General features: G+C 37.4%; 4 protein-coding genes across 4 annotated transcripts; 2 read left to right on the top strand and 2 right to left on the bottom strand.

Moving 5' to 3' along the window:
• Nucleotides 1-993: 993 nt before the first annotated feature.
• Nucleotides 994-2713, top strand: LOC124631405 (leucine-rich repeat-containing protein 71-like). The gene is made up of 2 exons (XM_047165780.1): nucleotides 994-1162; nucleotides 1410-2713. Exons 1-2 carry the CDS (start codon nucleotides 994-996, stop codon nucleotides 2711-2713), a joined length of 1473 nt encoding a protein of 490 aa, XP_047021736.1.
• A 358-nt stretch (nucleotides 2714-3071) lies between these two features.
• Nucleotides 3072-8163, bottom strand: LOC124631323 (FGGY carbohydrate kinase domain-containing protein). The gene is made up of 4 exons (XM_047165666.1): nucleotides 7537-8163; nucleotides 6596-7458; nucleotides 6133-6355; nucleotides 3072-3560 (listed from the first exon to the last, which is right to left on the bottom strand). Exons 1-4 carry the CDS (start codon nucleotides 7720-7722, stop codon nucleotides 3195-3197), a joined length of 1638 nt encoding a protein of 545 aa, XP_047021622.1. The 5' UTR covers nucleotides 7723-8163; the 3' UTR covers nucleotides 3072-3194.
• An 8783-nt stretch (nucleotides 8164-16946) lies between these two features.
• Nucleotides 16947-17776, top strand: LOC124631256 (ribonuclease P/MRP protein subunit POP5). The gene is made up of 2 exons (XM_047165535.1): nucleotides 16947-17237; nucleotides 17323-17776. Exons 1-2 carry the CDS (start codon nucleotides 17218-17220, stop codon nucleotides 17771-17773), a joined length of 471 nt encoding a protein of 156 aa, XP_047021491.1. The 5' UTR covers nucleotides 16947-17217; the 3' UTR covers nucleotides 17774-17776.
• A 58-nt stretch (nucleotides 17777-17834) lies between these two features.
• LOC124631255 (caspase-8-like) lies at nucleotides 17835-19825 on the bottom strand. Its single transcript, XM_047165534.1, has one exon. It carries the CDS (start codon nucleotides 19686-19688, stop codon nucleotides 18060-18062), a length of 1629 nt encoding a protein of 542 aa, XP_047021490.1. The 5' UTR covers nucleotides 19689-19825; the 3' UTR covers nucleotides 17835-18059.
• Nucleotides 19826-19960: the final 135 nt, after the last annotated feature.

Below are 19960 nucleotides of genomic sequence, written 5' to 3'. Positions count from 1 at the left end.
TTAATAGCGTCACTGAAAATTGTGGAAGTTAATTTCATTAGATGGTGTTTTACGAATGTTTGTCCAAGGGGAACAGCGGGAGGTTGAGGTGTCCCGTGACGTCACCGACCGTGACCCAGCCGGCCCCTTCCTGTCCCTAACATAGACCTTACACGTGCGTCTCTTTAAACACGGTGTTCTTTGTCAGCATTTTATTGGGTACAGCCTAGCTCAATACGTCAATAGAAACAAATTAAAGGACTTCTTGGTACAAATCATATGGCGAGTTTTCAAAGAATAAATTCACTGGTGTAAGTATTATCCATAAAGTACGTAGGTACCAACCTCGATGTATCGATTAGTGCGAAATTCATAAGAAAATCGATACTTTGCATTGGAAAGGCAACCGATGAAAACTCGCTTAAATACGTAGTAGGGGAGATGAAAGCAGCCTCCACGAGAAAATAGGTCAAGGATAGTGGGTTCGTACATTGTAGACATTTACAAATTGCCTTGCTTTTAAAGGCCAGAAAAACCAAAATTGGTAAATATTTGAAAACAAAGACTGAAATGAGGAAATTGAATTTGTATGTTATTTTTCTTTTTATTAACCCTTTATTATCTCACAATCAGCAAAGTGACATTCCACTTACTTTAGCGTTGCCGCTGGACATTATAATGTACCTAGATAAAAGAATAAATAATTTCTAGATACTGCTGTCTAATGCTAGTTTTGGCTAGAAATAGAGTTTGCGCGTCAGATGAGGTTTGTATTGTTGTAGATACAACCTAGGTACACCTATAATCACCAGTATTTTCTCTTCTAAAATAAAAATTCAATATGGTATCCTGCATTAGTTCACCTGCTGACCACATTCTTCATAAAAAGCCATGTCGCTGTCAGTCTGTAATCATATCTGACTACTGCCTGACAGAGTTTTTGATATAATATTTTACATTTTTTCTAATAATTTACAATTTTTTATATTAGTTTTATTTTTGAGTTCTTTTACAATGTATGCAGCGCCTTCATTCCGATCCTTGCCGTCATACAAGTCATTCAGTTCGACTAAATCGCGCGGAACCATCTCTGATGCCGATTTTGATTTTTGTTTAAAGGAAGTTTTCAAAAGATATAATTGTCCAGTTGGTATCGCTATCTGCAAAGAATATGTTATCCGAGGTAAGATATCTTCATACAAGGAAAAAAAACTAGACGTCGTCATGTTTTGCTCTCCATTTCTGTAGATTGGTGACCCATTTTTAAAATTCCCTTGAAACAAAATATGGTGATGTAACTTTGGTCCTCGACTCAGCATTCCCATTCAGTGACTAGGTAGGCATACATTATCTCCCGAGCCTTTTCCCAACTATGTTGGGGTCGGCATACCTAATTGGTGAAGTTTAATGAATGATTTTAAATATTTTAGATAAAAAAACTCCGAAGTCTCACGAAAGCAAATTAAAATACAAACGTATTACTGCCTCACCACTTGGGCCAGACGCTTATTCTATCCAGACTTATTATGGACCTGAAGTGGGGGTCACTTTAGAACTTATAACCAAATATGACCACGGTCACCTCACGGAGCTAAAGATTTGTGAATTCAGACAAATTATCCTACCGAAGAGCGCTCTGAAACTCATTGGTTTAATTGTCAACAGCTATCAACAGCTCAATAGGTTTACGATCAAAAACTGTCGCATAGACAAGTTTGTTGTTCAAGAGGTTGAAAAAATCCTAAATCGGTCCACGATCACAGAAATATGTCTAGACGACTGTCCCTTGAGGGAAGCTAATTATGACATCCTTTTGAAACCTAATTCTTGTCTTAAATCCCTATCCCTGTGCAGATGTAGAATTGACGATGATATGTGTCAGCGCTTAGCTGCCGAGTTGCACCTTTCAGAACATGCGGAAAAATACTTGGTTACCTTAAATTTATCTTCAAACCAGATTAGTGATACAGGGGCAAAATATTTTGCAGAAGCTCTCAGAAGTAATAGACATTTACGATATTTGAACTTGGCTGATAATTCTATCAGCGATGAAGGTGCGAGCCACTTATTTAATACATTAATAAAATTCCCTTTAACTGAAGCTGAAAACAGGGCAAGAAAACATCGGCATATGATATACATGAGGATGAAACACCGACTTTATTTGGAATGCGTTCGTGGTATGGGCGGCCTTCAAAAACCGTCTGCACCGAGCGTCCAGTCTCGCGCTCGCAGCACCACTGTGACGTCACACAAGAAAATTGCACGCGCAAAACATACTCGTAAGTTAGTTCAGAATAAAACGCACGTTACGCAAGTAATGAGCACTGCGAGTGAAGAGAATGTGGACGCTAAGGCAGATTTGTTAGCTAAAGAATTGGCTGGGCCGTTTGAGGACCCATTTAGTCCTTCCAATGTAAGAGTCGAAGATGGTGTCCCGTATTGTGTGGGTAATTTCGTGTTATGCTACCTAAATCTACAGTACAACGACTTGACATATTTGAGTGTTACAAAGTTAGTATCAGTGTTGGAGTATCAGCAGGAGAACTTGCAGTCCGGCGAGTATGGCCTCATAAAAGTCCTCCTCTATGGCAATCCTCTTCCCATACGATGCGTCGAGCTGAAAAATATACAGGAAATGTTGCACGCTCGCATGTCGCGTTTTCAGAGCAAACTAAAAGTGACAAGCAAAACATCAAGGATAGGTATCTACAGTGAGTCACTATTAAAATGATGTTTTTGTTTTGATACCACCTACTTATTTTTCATCAGGAATTTAATATAAAATTACCTACAAAGTTGTCTCTTTCTTTCCATGTTATTTTTATTTTCAAAGTAGGTTGAAAATCAGCACTTTTTGAAGGTCAAATTTACAAAAGACAGTCCCCAATGTTTAAAAATAAGCCAAAAACGAGGGTAGCATAGTCGAATTTCACAAAATCGGGTCTAGTCGTCAGTCAGTGCCTACGTGCATTGAGACTTGACAATTGCCAATTTTCAAATTAAATTATCAATACCTATTTTTTTTGCACCACCTTTGATTTTTATTCAATAAAAATGTATGTAGGAAAGATAAATAAAAAAAAATATTGTTTTCGATTTACAATAAGTTTTTATTTACTTAAAGACTACGCAACAATAACATGATTTATAACTATATATAAATTACCCTGAAATCCGATATAAAAATTATAAGAAGTTACAAAGCATCTAAACTAAAGGTTCGAGCTCATAATAGTTTTATACTTCAGTTGATCTTGAAACATCCTGAGGAAAACTCGGTACTTTTTATCGTGGTATCCTTTTGTGCTCGGAACAGGTTGTATAACGTCAGCGGTGCCACCCATATTTTCTACAGCATCCTGTACATTTTGGAAGTATTTTGAAGCGCAGGCTCCGAGAATGGCTGAGCCTACTAAAACGGAGTCTTTTTCATGAGGTCTCAGGATAGGCAAGCCCACGGAGTCTGCTTGTGTTTGGACGAATAGGGGGTCTTTCGAGATGCCTCCACAGATTAGCATCGATTTGAAAGGTTCGTAACCTGCCAACACTAACGCGTCTATAATGTGCCTCGTGCCATACTGAAACAATGTAGGATAGGTATTAAAATTCATATTTTAATTAATAAAAATGATTGAAGAACTGAGATTTGATTGACTCCCTACCCCATCAGCGCATATATTGTGTTGTACATACCTACTACATCAACTCTTTACTTTATAGAAATACCGAGTAGGAAAAAAATGTAAAATATTTATCATACACTAGCCGTTTTCCCGCGGTTTCCCCCGCATCCAATGGGAACTACAGCCCGTACCGGGATAAAATATAACCTATCTTGGGAAGAGTGTAGCTTTCCAACAGTGAAAGACTTTCTCAAATCGGTTCAGTAGTTTCCGAGCCTTTAGAGTACAAACAAATAAATGTTGCTCCTTTATAACATTAAGTATAGAACTATAGATATTGGTATAGACATAGATAACAAATAAATAATGCTTGGCTTACTAAGCAATAAAGATAGTGGGTATCACATCATAAAATGGGTTTAAATAAAACCGATATGACAGGTCTCGTCAAATATAACTGCCACTTCCAAAGTCCTAGAACGTCTCATTCATAACCAGCTAAGCTCATTCCTATCCAAGAATGGACTTCTTAATCCTTTCCAATCCGGTTTCCGTCCTGGTCATAGTACTGTAACAGCTCTGGTCAATATTACGGATGACATCAGACTGGGCATGGAAGGTGGGAAATTAACGGTTCTTGCACTGCTGGACTTCAGCAATGCTTTTAATACCGTCGATTTCGACATTTTGCTTGGTATTCTTCGCTCTCTTAACATATCTCCGACGGCCATTGATTGGTTTCATAGTTACCTGTACGGGCGCCGGCAACGTATTCGCATTGAAGATAAATATTCTTCAGGGTGTGAAACGACTGCTGGTGTGCCGCAGGGTGGCGTGTTGTCCCCATTACTCTTCGCTATATTTATTAATTCAATTTCTAATAAACTACTTTCTTCCTATCACCTTTATGCAGATGATCTCCAGATCTATTCACAGGCTCCACTGGATCAACTAACAGAAGCAATTGAGACCATAAATAAAGATCTTAGTCAAATAGCTGAGTGGAGTAGGTGCTATGGACTAAGCGTCAACCCTCTAAAAACCCAGCTCATTGTTATCGGCAGTTCGCGGATGGTATCTAGAATTGACTGGTTTCGTCTCCCACAAGTCATTTTTGATGGTGTCCAAATACCCTTCAGTAAGAAGGTTAAGAACTTGGGGATATTCATGGACTGCAGTTTGTCTTGGGAACCACAGATGCAGGAAATCAGCAGACGGTTATTTGCTTCTGCAGGATCTCTGAGACGGCTGCGGAACTTTCTACACACTGCCACGAAAATTGCGCTTGCACAATCTCTTTTACTTCCTATCCTTGACTATGCCGATGCCAGCTATCTCGACCTCAGAGTGGACCAACTAGATAAACTTGAGCGACTTCAAAATGTCTGTATAAGATTCATATTTGGTTTGCGCAAATATGATCATGTATCAGAATTTCGCACTAAACTCAAGTGGCTTCCTATACGACTTCGTCGAAATGCTCATATTCTTTCTTTACTGTACTGTATTCTCTTCCACCCTACGACCCCTTCTTATCTTAAAGATCGTTTCGAGTTTGTATGTGACACGCATTCGCGGTCTCTAAGGTCATCAGAGAACTTAAAACTGACACACTGGTGCATTCCACGACTTTTTATGACAAGTCATTTGTTGTCCAAGCAACTCGTTTGTGGAATGCACTGCCTGTATCTATCAGGCGCGCATAGTCTTGCTGTTTTCAAGAGTATGGTGAAGAGCTATTATATGAAACTTTAACACTCTCTCTACTTTCTTTATATTTATATTTTTTCTCCCATCCAACTTTCCTTATATATGTGTATGTATTGTTTATTTGCTTATACTTGTATATATACCTTTTTAATCATTATTTGTACGCCTACTACCCGTAATATATCTATTTAAAATCGACTCCATCCAAAGGTTGTCTGTAAGAGATTGCTTTTGAGCGATAAGATCGCCTATTGTACTCACACGTATTTTTTTTTGTAATGTCCTTCTCTGTTTGTTTTGGTGTACAATAAAGAATATTCTATCTATCTATTCTATCTATCTATCTTGGAAGGTAGCAGGTACTGCTAAAGCGAGGTACTGGTTACAACTGCTAATAACACGTGCAGTAACTGCAGGAAATCGGTGGACAGATGTGGGCAACTACCTTACTGCATTTCTGCAGAGGCGCGCAGAAGCCACTTCATATAAATACTTAATGTGAAAGGATGGAAAGGCAGAGGTAGACCGAGAAAAAGATGGATTCAGGATTGATTGCCTGAAAGAGGACATGAATAAGGAGGAAAAGGATGCTAAAATGACGTCTAACAGAGAGGAATGGAAGAAAAATACATATTGCGCCGACCCCAAATGACTTGGGAATGGGGCAGGAAGAAGAAGACTTACAATCCGGTAGTGTAGTCACTACACGTTCTGTCGTTGCAATTGGTAGCTGGCTTTCAAATACCTTCAGGGTAGTATCCAATGGCTAACTTCAGAGAGGCAAAGTTATTTGACGAGAACTGTTAAGTACACTCACCGCTAAAGCTTGCAGCGTAGCCAGGTATAGCAATGCCAAGTTCGCTTCACTATTATTTATGGAGAGACCACAGATCATGCCGCGCATAGACGGGTCAGCTATCGGCGAACGGTTGCCGTGGAAGTCGGGCCAAACGTGGATGTCTCTGGTTAGGTAGCAAACGTCGTTGTACCCTTCTTGCTTTGCCATCTCTGAGAGTAGACCTCTTAAGTGAATTCGGGCGCTGAAACATGTTTTTTTACATTGTATAATAACATAGCGCAAAAATCCCCCATTTCTTACGTAAAAGTGAAATGGGTATTTTTTTAGGCACTAAGCGGCGGGATATGTATGTACATGTATGGGCCACACGCATTAGTCTATGCTCGGAAGTTAGTTGCAAACTGCCATTCAGTTTGGCTCTCTTTGGAACTCTTTGGTCAAAATATACTGGATGAAAATATTAAAAAACATTGAAACTTACTCTCCAGAAGATATCGTCTTAAGCAGTTCAGCACCGGCCGGATGACTTGATATTATATGGTCTAATAACATCCCGGATGCACTCTGTCCAGCCTCATTTAGCCACAAACCAGGAACCATAGCACTGTAATACGGCCCCCAAACTCCTTGGACTAAAACAGGCTTTTTATTCACAGCCATATGACATGTAGATGTCCCACAAATTAATCCGAGGCGAGAAGACATCTCCTTGTCTATACTGTCCCCATGTGTTCCAATCATGCCCAATCCTCCAGCATGAGCGTCAATGATTGATGTAGCAACTGGAGTTCCAGGTAGTAACCCTAAAGTGGTTGCAGCCTCTTTCGTCAACCCCCCACAAAATTCTCCAGGCATTAAAACCTTATTGCCTATTTTCTTAAAGTCATCCGCAACTAAGTCTTCCAAGCCAATTTCTTGGAGGAAGCTTGTGTTCCATTGTTGTTTACCATCTGTGCTACATTCATAGTTCCATTTACAAACTAAAGAGCACAATGAACGGCTCAAAGAACCGGTAGCTTTCCATGTCAAGAAATCTGGTAGATCAAAGAAATAACCGAAGTCATTCCATTTATTTGGTAGATTTTTTTTTAGCCACAGCAGTTTTGGCATTTCCATTTCTAAGCTGACTTTTCCACCAACATATTTGAGGATGTCATGGTTGGTTTTGTTTATAAAGTCTGCTTCAGCCTGCGCTCGGTGGTCCATCCACATAATAATATTCTGTTCATTATTGTTTGTGCTTACTGATAGTGGCTGTCCATGCTTGTCTAACGCTACTAAGGAACATGTAGCATCAAATCCAATACCTTTTATACTTTCAGGATTTATGTTTGCGATTACATTCTGAAAAATTAATATTTAACTATGAAAAGTACAGCACACAAGATACTTTTAGCTATGTAAATTTTTATTCAAACTTACCTTAATAACGAATACGCAGCATTCCCAGATATTATTTGATGACTGTTCGTAGTAATCGACTTTTGGTTTCCATGTCTGTATTTCCTTAACAGAGGAATTTAAGACATGGCCTTTATCATCAACTAGTGCGGCACGTACGCTGCCAGAGCCCACATCAACGCCAATAAAATAAACCTTTTTACTCATTTTACAAAGTTAAACACTTCTTGATACTATAACACAAACCTTTTGAACGCAAAAGTTAACAACTACGGAGAAATTACCTTGTCAACAACTACTTTATCAATGAATTAAAATCTATTAAGAAAACATAAACGAATTCACCTTTGCATTCATGCGGAGTGAATGTTAATCAGCTACACAATGAACGGGTAAAACGACCTTGATGTTAGTTAAGATAAGTATGAAGTAATAAATACAAACAAGTCTCATTTTATAGATAACCTTATAGTCCTTTGAACTTGCGACTGATTGTTGTATCAACTGTGACTAGAACATTTCAATATAAATCTAAACAATGTGTATAGAAATCACATTTGTATTAAGTGTAGATATTAAATCGGTGAGAAAATCCTCAGAATTGACGAAATCATCAGAGGATAGAATTTATTTATTAAGCAGAATTCAATTTTGGCGCCGATGTAAAATATAACTTTTCTGTTGCTGTCATTGTCATTATGATCATGAGTGATGTGCCGAAGCGTCCATTCGACTCTCTCTGCATCCTGCATTCGATTCTCATCTTATCATTATCCTCTGCATCCGGTTAGACTGGAAACCTCAACATAGTTGGGAAAAAGCTAGGCAGATGATGAAGTTCCGAATATTAGATGTTCCCATCTTTCATCGAAGCTAAATAGCTTTGTAACAATTTTTGGAATCAACTGACTGTTTGGTAATCTGTGGAGTGATATGTTCTATTCTATTCTATTTTTGTATATGGCAATCCGTGTCGATGTCAACTTCGACGATTCTGCCAATGACAAGTGAAATGAGAAGCAAGAAGTGCTTACAATTAAAAAAATAAATAAAAAAATATATATATATATTGATTTAAGATGGTGCTGTGGCCGATCTTGTGTAACTTAATGTGTTAGTAGGACGACACTGAAACAAACAGAAATACATTTACATATATAAAAACAACAACAAAATGTTAGTAACACATAACATAAAATATATACCACAACCATACAAACTGTGGCCTAAATATAGGCCACAGTTTATAATTTAATATTGTTTTGATTAATAAACATCAACAGCATCTGGAGCAGTTCTGGACAGGAGTGGGATAGGAGGGAACGGAAATTAGTCGGGAGAGGGATTTTAAGTTTTTGGAGACGACCATATAAATCAAAGGATGAGTTGATAGGACAGTCAAAAAATATATGGTCCAGGGTACCTTCATCCAGACCACACTCGCAGAGGGATGAATCCTGCACCCGAATTTTGCGCAGAAAGACCGGTGTACAGCAGTGACCTAACCGTATTCTGCACAGGACTGAGATTACGCGTTTAGGGTATTTTTTGAAATTGGAAAACCACGGTTTTGGTTTTACAACCGGTTGAATGGCGAAATAAGAGCTACCCTTCTTTTTGCCTGAGATGTTCCACCATTCCTGCCACGAGGTCTCAAGACTCAATTTGGGGAGGTTTAGCAGGTCATGCCCTTGAAGGGAGAAGTGTGCAAGGTCAGCGGACTCAGATGAACACGCATCTTTGGCCAATGCATCGGCACATTCATTGCCCGCTATACCGCAGTGGCTAGGGATCCAGACTAAGTGTACTTCTTTCTCTTGCCTAGTGCAGGAGAAAAGGGACTTTTTAATATCCAGGACAATAGGACAGTGGAGTTTAGTTCTAAAGGGATTCTGGGATAGGGCTTGGAGACAGCTAAGGGAGTCAGTAAATATAACTCCATAGCTAATCTCATGGGACTCTATAAAACGACAAGCTTCCAATAGTGCCACACACTCGCCTGTAAATACTGAAGACTCCTTCGGACATCTGAATTTCAAAATTATTTTAGAGTTCTGATAGTAAACCGCGGCTCCAGTACAGCCACCATTTGATTTGGAAGCATCCGTGAAGAACTTTTGAAACCCAATCCATCGTTCACCCAAAACCGCATTAAAGGCCGAATTTGCAGACGGGGAGTTTTTGGATATGCCAATGTTATAAAATATTTTAGGGGTGAAGCAAAGTACTTCATAAGGGTAATTAAATAGAGGAAGTCTGGGATGTGGAGCAATGGGGGATTCTAAATTTTGAAAAAACCGATATGCTTTTAGGAATAGGGGAATTTCTTTGTGTTCCCAATATTTGGAGCTGTGACAAAGAGTGTCAAGCTCTCTGAGTTTTGGGATGAGGGGGTGAGATGACTTGGGTATAACCCTGGATAGGAAACGGGAAGCGAGGTACTGACGTCTTAGGGCTAGGGGGGGTTCAGCGCATTCGACCTGCAAGGCGTTAATAGGCGACGACTTCATGCAACCTGAGATGATTCGAAGGCATTGAGACTGAATCCTATCTAAACCGGCCAAGGCACCTTTGTTGCTTGGAATCACCAGGTGTGACCCATAGTCCAGGATACTACGGACTAAGGCGTTGTAGACCAGTTTCATAGTGAAGGGGTGGGCCCCCCACCAGACACCAGCGAGAGCTTTCAAGATGGAGATTGCTCTTTCGCATCTTTTGATCAAGTAATTAAAGTGGTGAATCCCGGATAATTTTGAGTCTAAGAAAACGCCTAAAAATTTTGTTTTGTTGCCTATGGGGATATCTTGTCCTTGAATGTTAACTGAGACCTGAGGGATCAGTAGTTTTCGGGAAAAAATCACTACCGAGCTTTTTGGGGCGGATAACGAGAGACCATGGTCCAAAAGCCATGCGTGCAGAGAGTCCAGGGAGAGACAGAGAGATGAGGCAGCGTCCGTAATAGATGGATTTACTACATACAACACTAGATCGTCAGCGTACTGTAAAAGGTGGCAGTCAGAATTAAGGCAGGAGCCAATGTCTGCTGTATACAGGTTGTATAGTAGAGGGCTTAGAACTGAGCCTTGGGGAAGGCCCTTCCACGTCTGTCTCACCTCAAATACCTCCCCCTGCACTCTGAGCATCAAAGAGCGAGACATGAGGAGTGCGCATATACATTGTACCATCTTACCCGGAATCCTCAGCTGTTGCAATTTTTGCCTGAGAACAGGAAGAAGGACGCTGTCGTATGCGGAAGAGATGTCAAGGAAAGTGGCTACAGCGGATTCATTTTTGGAAAAGGCTGTACGGATATCAGTAACCAAAATTGCCACACTGTCCATGGTGCTAAGCCCCTTTCTAAAGCCAAACTGACTACTCGGCAGTAGATCCCTAGACTCCACCAACCACTCAAGTCTGTTTTTAATTAAATGTTCCAATATCTTGGCCAACACTGAGGACAAAGCAATTGGTCTAAGGCCATTCGGATCATCAGCAGTCTTGCCGGGCTTCAAAAGGGGAATTACTATCTGAGCTTTCCACTGTTCAGGAACCCAACCAAATTGATAGCAATAATTTATTATTCCTAAAAAATATTTTTTTGCTTCAAAACCAAAATGAACTGCAAATGAGTACGGTATGCCGTCTATGCCAGGGGCGGAATCCCTAACATGACGTAATACCGCATCAAGTTCCTCCAACGAAAATGGTTCATTCATAGGATCATCCACAATATTTACAGACGGGAGCAGAAGTTCTGAGGAAGAAGGAACATAGGCTGGAGCAATTTTGTCGAAAAAGGATTCAGCAGTTTCTCTCGAGATAGGGGAAGAGATAGATGGGGAGCAGCCTCGCCTGAAACGATTAATGCTCTTCCAAACTGCTGAAATGGGAGTGGAAGGGGATAGAGAAGTGCAAAACTTAACCCAACCGCGACGTTTCTGTTAGGAATTTATAGTCTATGACATTTAAAAAATGTAGGGTTGTTAGTCTATGAAAAAGAATGACTGTGGTGTGAATTGTCATGATGTAAAAACTAGTGAGAACAATGTTATAATTCCTAACAAAATGTGATTGTATTTCTTTAACTATTAATAAAGGCTTTCAAGAATACCAGAAGTTTGAATACCTACAATAGGTTATGGGCCCAGAACGCCCGAGAAGAAAAAATTAAAAACCGGGATTGGGTAATGAAAAACCCAACATAAAAAACAAGTGAAAAAAAAAAAAACTAAAAAACAGTAATAACAAGGAAGAAAATAAAAAACGGTGAAAAACTAAAAAATGGAAAAACCTGAGATAATACAGATAGAAAAATTAAAAGATGCGGAAACATTTTTATTGTGGAAATTTGAATTCAATATACACTTAAAAGCGGCAAATCTTGCAAAAACAATTGCACAAACAAAAGAAGATGACAAGAAAAGTGACTTCAGTATCAAAGATGCTCAGGTGCAAAGAATTATCATAAGCAGTATTGATAAGAAACTAAAAGGTCACATAATTAATTGTAACAGTGCACGTGAAATGTACGTAAAATTATGTGAAATATTCGAAGGTTCTGAGCAAAGAAACAAAGATGCATTATTACAAGAGTTTTTCACATATAAGAAACAAGAGAGTCAATCGCTTTCCCAATTAATAAGTGAAATAGAAAATTTACAATTTCGTATAAGTCAGCTAGGAACAAAAATAGATGATGAAATGGTCATATCCAAAATACTAAGCTGTTTACCAAATAATTTAAACTATTTTATAACTTCTTGGGAATGCATGGCAGACGATAAGAAAACCCTTCAAAATTTAACAAACAGACTTCTGGCTGAAGAAAATCGAATGTTGAAAGCAAAAGAAAGTGACAAGCAGCTAGCATTTCAAGCTACATCTTCATCTACATCAAAGAAAAAGTTTAATGCAATAAAATGTTTCAAATGTAACAAAACAGGGCACATGAAGAAAGACTGTAGAGCCTGTAGTATCTGCAAAAGGGACAACCATGAAGATAAAGACTGTAAGTTTAAAAATAAACAGTGCTCAATCTGTAAAAAAAATTAATCACAGAGAAGAAAATTGTTTTTTCAAAAATAAGAATAAGAATGAGAATGAAGAAAAAAGTAACAAAAGAATAGAAAAGGCATTTTTTACAAACGGTGAAATTCAAGAACCAAAACTGAAAGAATTTGTTGTAGACTCTGGGTGTACTGCACACATGACCAAAAATGTAGACATACTAAAATTTTTTGAATGCAAACCATCATCTGTTTTGACTGCAAATGAAGAAACGGTAAAAATTTAGTATCGTTTGGCAGGCGGAGGGGGAGGAAAAGGGGGGGAGGGTGGTGGGGGGCTCCACCCCTATCCTCTGGTACCACTCCCGTTACAAGGTAACGCATAATTTTTGAGAAAAATAGATATTTGTAACCTAACCTCAAAACACTATAATCACCCACTACGGTCGGAAAATTAAGTGCAAGTACTTCTAATCAATACGAACAAAGGCAAAGTCGACGGAGCCCCGCTACGCGGGGCTCCTACTTCTGGGTGGTTTAAAAAAAAAATAACCACGAAGGGAATGGCGGGGTCTTGCAGACCCCGCCATCCCCTTCGAACCTAACCTATCCGAGTCGGGGGTGCCCTAAGTCGCGAGCTCGCTTCGCTCGCTCGTGCATACTAAGAGGAATAAGATGTTATTTGAAATAACATCATAGTACATTCACGCAATTCGAAGAGATACGGAATGACACTAATGACAGCTAATCACAAATGACACTTAACGCAAAAACCAGAGACATTTATTTATTTTTTGCGTTCCTTTTCACGGATTTGTACACCACAGACGATATACTAAAACACATTCGGTTGTCGATCGCCCATTTTAACGTTCCGTTTTACCGAATAACGTTGACATTACGCGTTTTATCTGATTTGAGGTTAGAAACATTTTTTGTAAATTTCTCGAAAAATATCCATTACCTTGTAACAAGAGTGGTAGCGTTATAATCGGAGACCCACCCTCTACCAGATTTAACCACTTTTAGCCCCGTACGCCTGCCAAACGATACTAAAGCCAACCCGAAGAAACAATAGAGGTGAAAGGGACTGGTAAAGTCATTGGAAAAAAATGTACTCTTAATAATACCCTGCTTGTTCCTGACTTATCACAAAATTTATTATCGGTTAATGCAGTTACAAACAATCAAGGAGTGGTTATATTTACCAAAGATAATGTAAAAATATATAAGGAGTCAGAATTAATATTAACAGGAAAAAAAGAAAACGGTTTATATAAAATTAATTTGGATGATAATAATATGCAAGAAAAAACACTGTTAATGAAAGAAAATGGCACTGCCTTAGAATGGCATCAAAGACTTGGACATCCAGGAAAGAAAATACTAGATATATTACCAGATGTGGCAGATGGAATAAAAATAAATGGATTAAGGCAAATAGACGAATGTGAAATCTGTACACAAGCTAAACAAACAAGACTTCCATTTAACACAGTAAGAAACAGAGCCAGTAGACCACTTCAATTATTACATACTGATGTATGTGGACCGTTCGAAAACAAAACGTATGATGGCTATAGTTATGTTTTAACCGTCATGGATGATTATACTCATTTTACAAAAATATACTTGCTTAAATATAAAAATGAAGTTAAAGAAAATTTAAAACATTATATAGAAGAAACAGAAAGAGAGAGAACAGAAAAGGTATCTACCATAAGATGCGATAATGGAGGTGAATACACAAGCAATGATTTTAAAAAATGGTGTACTGAAAAGGGAATAAAACTAGATTATACAGTACCATACTCACCACAACTAAATGGTAAAGCAGAAAGACTAAATCGAACATTATTAGATAAAACCAGAGCATTACTATTTGATTCAGGGTTAGATAAAGAAATGTGGGGTGAAGCTGTATACTGTTCTACTTATATTATAAATAGATTACCAAGTGAATCTTTGAAGAATAAGACACCTTATGAGATGTGGCATGGTAAAAGGCCTAATATATCTAATATATGCAAGTTTGGTTCAATAGTATATGCTAAACAATTACATTCGAATATTAAGAAACTAGATCCAAGAAGCAAAAAGTTAATCATGATTGGATATACTAATAATGGATATAGATTGTGGAATAAAGAAGAAAGAAGAATTGAAATAGCAAGGGATATTGTTATAATTAATAATAATAAGAAAATTGGAGAAAAATATGAAGAAACAGGAAGTTCGGTGATAACAGAAATAATACCAGGTAATAATGAAGAAGAAATAAATCAAGAAGAAGAAAGTGATGACAGTTATTATGAAATAGAAGAGTTAGAACAACAAAGTAATGTAATAGAAGATAACATCCCAGATATTATTGATGAAGTAGAAAATGATGAAAATAAAGAAAGTAATACTGCAGAGATAGAAACTATAGAAACTATAAATACAAAACGACAACGGAAAAAACCAGCTTACCTGCAAGATTATGTATTACTTACGTATGATGAAGTCATGAAGTCTGCTGAAAAGAATAATTGGGAGAAGGCCATAAATTCGGAGAAGGAATCATTGGAAAGTAACAATACATGGGAAATAGTTGATGTAGGAAGAGCAAAAGGACACAAGATATTGTCAAGTAAATGGGTATTTTGTATAAAAGAAAATGGTACTTACAAAGCAAGACTTGTAGCAAGAGGCTTCGAACAGCAAAGCATTGACTATCAAGAAATATATAGTCCAGTAGTAAGTCAATCAGCAATAAAATCATTAATAGCAATTGCTGCTTCAAAGGAATATGAAATGATAACTTTTGATGTGAAAACAGCATTTTTGTATGGCGAGTTAAAGGAAGACATATTTATGTATATTCCTGAAGGATATGAAAGACAGCCTAATAAAATTTGTCATTTAAAGAAAGGACTATATGGGCTAAAACAGGCACCAATGACATGGAATAAAAGATTTACAGAAACTTTAAGGAAACTTGGACTGAGAGCTTCAAAGTCGGATCAGTGTGTGTTTTTTAATGAAGACAAAACTATAATATTGGCTATATATGTTGATGACGGTTTGGCCATATCAAAAGACAAGGAAAAGTTATTACAGATCTTGCATCAATTGGAAAAAGAATTTATCTTAAAAACATATGAACAACCTCAAAACTATATAGGTTTTGAAATAAAAAGATCAGAACAAGGCATCTTGTTGCATCAGCAGAATTATACAGAAAAATTACTTAGAAAATATAATATGTATGATTCCAAAGCTGCAGATACTCCATGCATTGTGGGAAAGGAAAATGAATCTAAGGTGGCTACGTCAAATTTCCCATACAGAGAACTAGTTGGTGGATTATTGTATTTGTCAACCAGGTCAAGACCAGATATCAGTCAAGCTGTGAATGAAGCAAGTAAAAAGGTAGAAAATCCATCAAGGCAAGACATATTAGCAGTAAAGAAGGTGTTGAAGTACTTGAATGGAACGAGAGATAAAGGGATTTTGTATAATGCTGGGAAAGATATTACAAGATTGCATGCATATTGTGACTCAGATTATGCAGGTTGTACAGAGACCAGACGAAGTACAACAGGGTTCATAATAATGTTGGCAGGTGGACCTATAGCTTGGTGCTCCAAAAGACAGCCGATAGTAAGTCTATCGTCAACTGAAGCGGAATATATAGCAGCAGCAGATTGCGTTAAAGAGTGTTTATACTTAAAGACTTTTATAAGTGAATTAATTGGTAGCAGTATTAAGATTAGTTTGAATATTGATAACCAGAGTGCTATCCAATTGATTAAAACAGGTTCATTCAGCAAGAGATCTAAACATATAGATGTGAGATTTTATTTTATACACGAAAATTATAAGAAAGGATATTTAGATGTTATATATTGTCCTACAAATTATCAGATAGCGGATATGTTGACGAAACCACTATATAAAGAAAAATTTAAATTTCATTGCGATAAAGTTGTTGTGTAAATTGAGAGTTATAATTAGAAGTGTTTAAGTTAATGTTTTGAAAACTTGTTTAAGTTAATGTTTTGAAAACTGATGTGTTTCTGAAGTAATTATAAGGTATTTTTAATTTATGTTCATATATTAAAAATAGGAGAAGGTGTTAGGAATTTATAGTCTATGACATTTAAAAAATGTAGGGTTGTTAGTCTATGAAAAAGAATGACTGTGGTGTGAATTGTCATGATGTAAAAACTAGTGAGAACAATGTTATAATTCCTAACAAAATGTGATTGTATTTCTTTAACTATTAATAAAGGCTTTCAAGAATACCAGAAGTTTGAATACCTACAATAGTTTCTTCTTGCGAAGAAGCCGCCGAGATTGAGCTAACACTCGTCTGTACCGTATAAGATTGTCGCTATTCATCGCATCATTGTACTGTTTTTCGGTCTCTTTTCTTTCTTTAATAACCGATGTGCATTCTTGATCCCACCACGGGGGTGACGGGATTTTATTTCTGGCACAGTTACGCAACGGAAATGTAGAGTCTGCGCTTGAGGTAATGGCCGAGATAAGGAGTGATATGTTTTCTGTGGTATAGATGAGATGACACTGACAGTAGTGACAGTAACCGGAGGGAGACTGTGCGGTTGCGGTTGTTTTGGTTTCGTAGGAGTCTTATTTGAAGAATTTTCAACAACCACATAATATATTTTTTCTTGAAAATAACCTTGCAATGGTGCGTTTTAAACACAGGTATATATCTAAACTTTACTTAGTATAACTGAGAAGTGCACTTAACTTTTTATTGACATTGAAACTTCATCATCTTAATTTTCAGATACGTTACTGTTGAAATCGTCTCTCCAATAGTGCCTGACGATAAACCTCTACATTTAAAACCCAAGATCTTCCACGACACATTATTAAATAAAATTCAACTGTTGCACGGCGATTTTGGCGTTGCTGCTATAACAAATGGGTTCCTAACAAAATATTGTAATGAGAATACCAGGATAGCTATAATAAGATCACGGCATGGGCCACATAGATTTGTAACTAGTACACTGCCTTTTGTTACTAAGATAGGTAAACTAGATGTTAGACTGAATACTCTACATGTTGGTGCCACACTGAAGCACAGCTTTAAGTTCATACAAAAGCATCAAAGAGCTTACTTAGACAGAATGTGGTCAAAATTAAAAACAGTTGAAGAGCGAGAGAAATTAGAAGCAGCCGTGATGGATTTTACTAAAACAGATGTCGCTATAAATATAGATAATATTGCATAAAAAGCTGTTGTTTCACTTATCATTGGGTAGATCCTGGTAAGGCCAAAAAGTATGACAAGTATTATATTCATAATATTTTATTAGTTATATAAAAATATTTATTATACAGTAAAATACATTGCACTCAAAAAGTTAAATGTTAAACCAGTTATTAATAATACAGCAAACAGTTAATTAGAAGCAAATGAGCCTTTGCTATATGTAATCAAGTAAACTAACTGCAGGTGTTCCTAATAGACTGTCCAATTATCACAAATTAATTACATACATATAATTAATGTTCCCATTACTGGGGAATTTGTAAATACAGCTTTTTCCTCAATGTAGATTGAAATAATGGCACTTGAGCACAGCCTACTTTTGTGCACAGCAATGTCACGTTGTCTGTAACTTTAGTAAAAATATCAAATACATGCTCCACATTTGCAAACTTACGAATAGTCCTACATAAAATCTGTATAAATATAGAACCTTTTTTCTCATTTCTGTAAGCTTCTAGGTCTGGGGATGTTGCATAGTAAATGAGAAAATTAGTCTTCTTTAAATTACAGTAGTCTTTTGGGCTGTCTGCTACCAGCACTGGATGTGAGGCTTCATCAACCTGACATGCTTGTACAATAAGCAACTTGGGCATGTTGTGTATGTTTACAGCCTCGTCAGAGTCCAACATGTTCTGAATATCATCCATCTTAACTTTGACAGAATCAGCTGCATACACTTGTCCCCTCACTCCATGAGACAGTATACATAACATGAAAATACTGTCCTCTTCACTAACTTTATTCTTCACCACATCCATAATAAATTCTAACATTGCCTTATGACCTATATCAGTAGTACTGATCACAGCAAAGTTCAAGGATTTCATAGTCTTTTCTAAAACCATTTTGTCTTTGTCGGAGCCAATTCTTTTGTCTAATTGTGTTTGACCATTTTTAATCTCTATGCTTTGCTTAGATGGATAAAAATTTTCTTGATTAATAATTACACAAATACCAACCCTCTTGTTACTCTTAATTTCATAGCTATCATTGTCCAACTGTTTGCGATCCGATTTTAAACTTTCCTGGGTCATTTCATCTAATTTCAATTCTCCAAGCATTTCAAACACATCATCAAAGTCTATGTTGTAATAATTTTCATCAACTTTTTCTTGTTTCGACTCATCAACCTTCATGTGCTGAGAGGGAGTACTTGTGACAATCGTTGTTCTTGGTTCATCAGTCATTGATTGTTGCAACATGTTGATCTCTAAAGCCAATTTCCTCAGTCCAGGCAAATTCTCTACAATCTTAATAAGCTTGTCTACATTTACCTTAAACCCTAAAACTTTGCTGTTGTACTGATACTGGTTGATAGTTATGAACTTATCACACATCAGCTTCAAGAACACCAATTCACAGGAGTCATATTCTGTTGCATCAATATCATATGTCAGGAGAGTTTTCTTCAGTTTTAACAGATTATCAGAGTTGATACTCTCGCACAGTTTGTACAATGCTTTCTTCATTGGATTCACATACATTTTAACAGCAATGTTGTCAGTCTGGTAGTACTTGCGCGCTGTCTGGACATGAAAGCCAAGTTTCCTAACTATGCTGTGGAGTTGGCAGATCAGGAGGGCCTCAACAAATTGATGTTTCCAATTGGGATCGTGTTTGGCATGGCGCAACCACTCGTGTAGCATGTTCAGGTTTATCGAGGATGCGGCATCGTTGGAAACACGCTGGAACACTATCAGACGTTGCAGAGCCGTGTCAGGAGTATCGTACAGAAGAAACACTAGAGATATCATGTCGTAGGGATTATCCTGGAGTTCTTTTTCAATTTCTGACATCATATCAATATTCATTACATCGCTATTACCGATGATGTTTTCTACATCGAATCCTTGTATACGGGAGTCAGACTGCATTTTCACTGAAAGCCCTTAATCACAATATAACTAAAAACACTTCTGCAAGTGCGCACAACAAACTTATTTTTTTAACTTTTGTTTTCTTTCAATTTGTCAAAGTAAATTGCTAGCTTTTAGTGTAGCGACACGTTTCTACTGAATCGATTGTAATCTCGTTACTAATAAAGTATAACTATCGATTTTTTCCATTTAACTGCAGACATCGATGGATCAGAGCAGAAGGTTAAGCAAAACTTGGTGCGGTCGGTCCATGGATTGGTGATAATTTT

Source organism: Helicoverpa zea, chromosome 6 (assembly GCF_022581195.2).
Source record: "Helicoverpa zea isolate HzStark_Cry1AcR chromosome 6, ilHelZeax1.1, whole genome shotgun sequence".
In the NCBI taxonomy this organism is placed as follows: Eukaryota; Metazoa; Arthropoda; class Insecta; order Lepidoptera; family Noctuidae; genus Helicoverpa; species Helicoverpa zea.
The sequence above is the reverse complement of the archived record's forward strand: the minus strand, read 5'-3'. Positions and strand labels throughout refer to the sequence as shown.

What these genes read in the sequence shown, in the direction of transcription:
- LOC124631405 (XM_047165780.1), top strand. Translation starts at nt 994, where the DNA reads ATGTATGCAGCGCCTTCATTCCGATCCTTGCCGTCATACAAGTCATTC. An exon ending in CAAAGAATATGTTATCCGAG is followed by an intron (nt 1,163 to 1,409) that starts GTAAGATATCTT and finishes TAAATATTTTAG; the next exon opens with ATAAAAAAACTCCGAAGTCT.
- LOC124631323 (XM_047165666.1), bottom strand. Translation starts at nt 7,722, where the DNA reads ATGAGTAAAAAGGTTTATTTTATTGGCGTTGATGTGGGCTCTGGCAGC. An exon ending in AAGACGATATCTTCTGGAGA is followed by an intron (nt 6,356 to 6,595) that starts GTAAGTTTCAAT and finishes AACATGTTTCAG; the next exon opens with CGCCCGAATTCACTTAAGAG. An exon ending in CTACGCTGCAAGCTTTAGCG is followed by an intron (nt 3,561 to 6,132) that starts GTGAGTGTACTT and finishes ACATTGTTTCAG; the next exon opens with TATGGCACGAGGCACATTAT.
- LOC124631256 (XM_047165535.1), top strand. Translation starts at nt 17,218, where the DNA reads ATGGTGCGTTTTAAACACAG. An exon ending in ATGGTGCGTTTTAAACACAG is followed by an intron (nt 17,238 to 17,322) that starts GTATATATCTAA and finishes CTTAATTTTCAG; the next exon opens with ATACGTTACTGTTGAAATCG.
- LOC124631255 (XM_047165534.1), bottom strand. Translation starts at nt 19,688, where the DNA reads ATGCAGTCTGACTCCCGTATACAAGGATTCGATGTAGAAAACATCATC.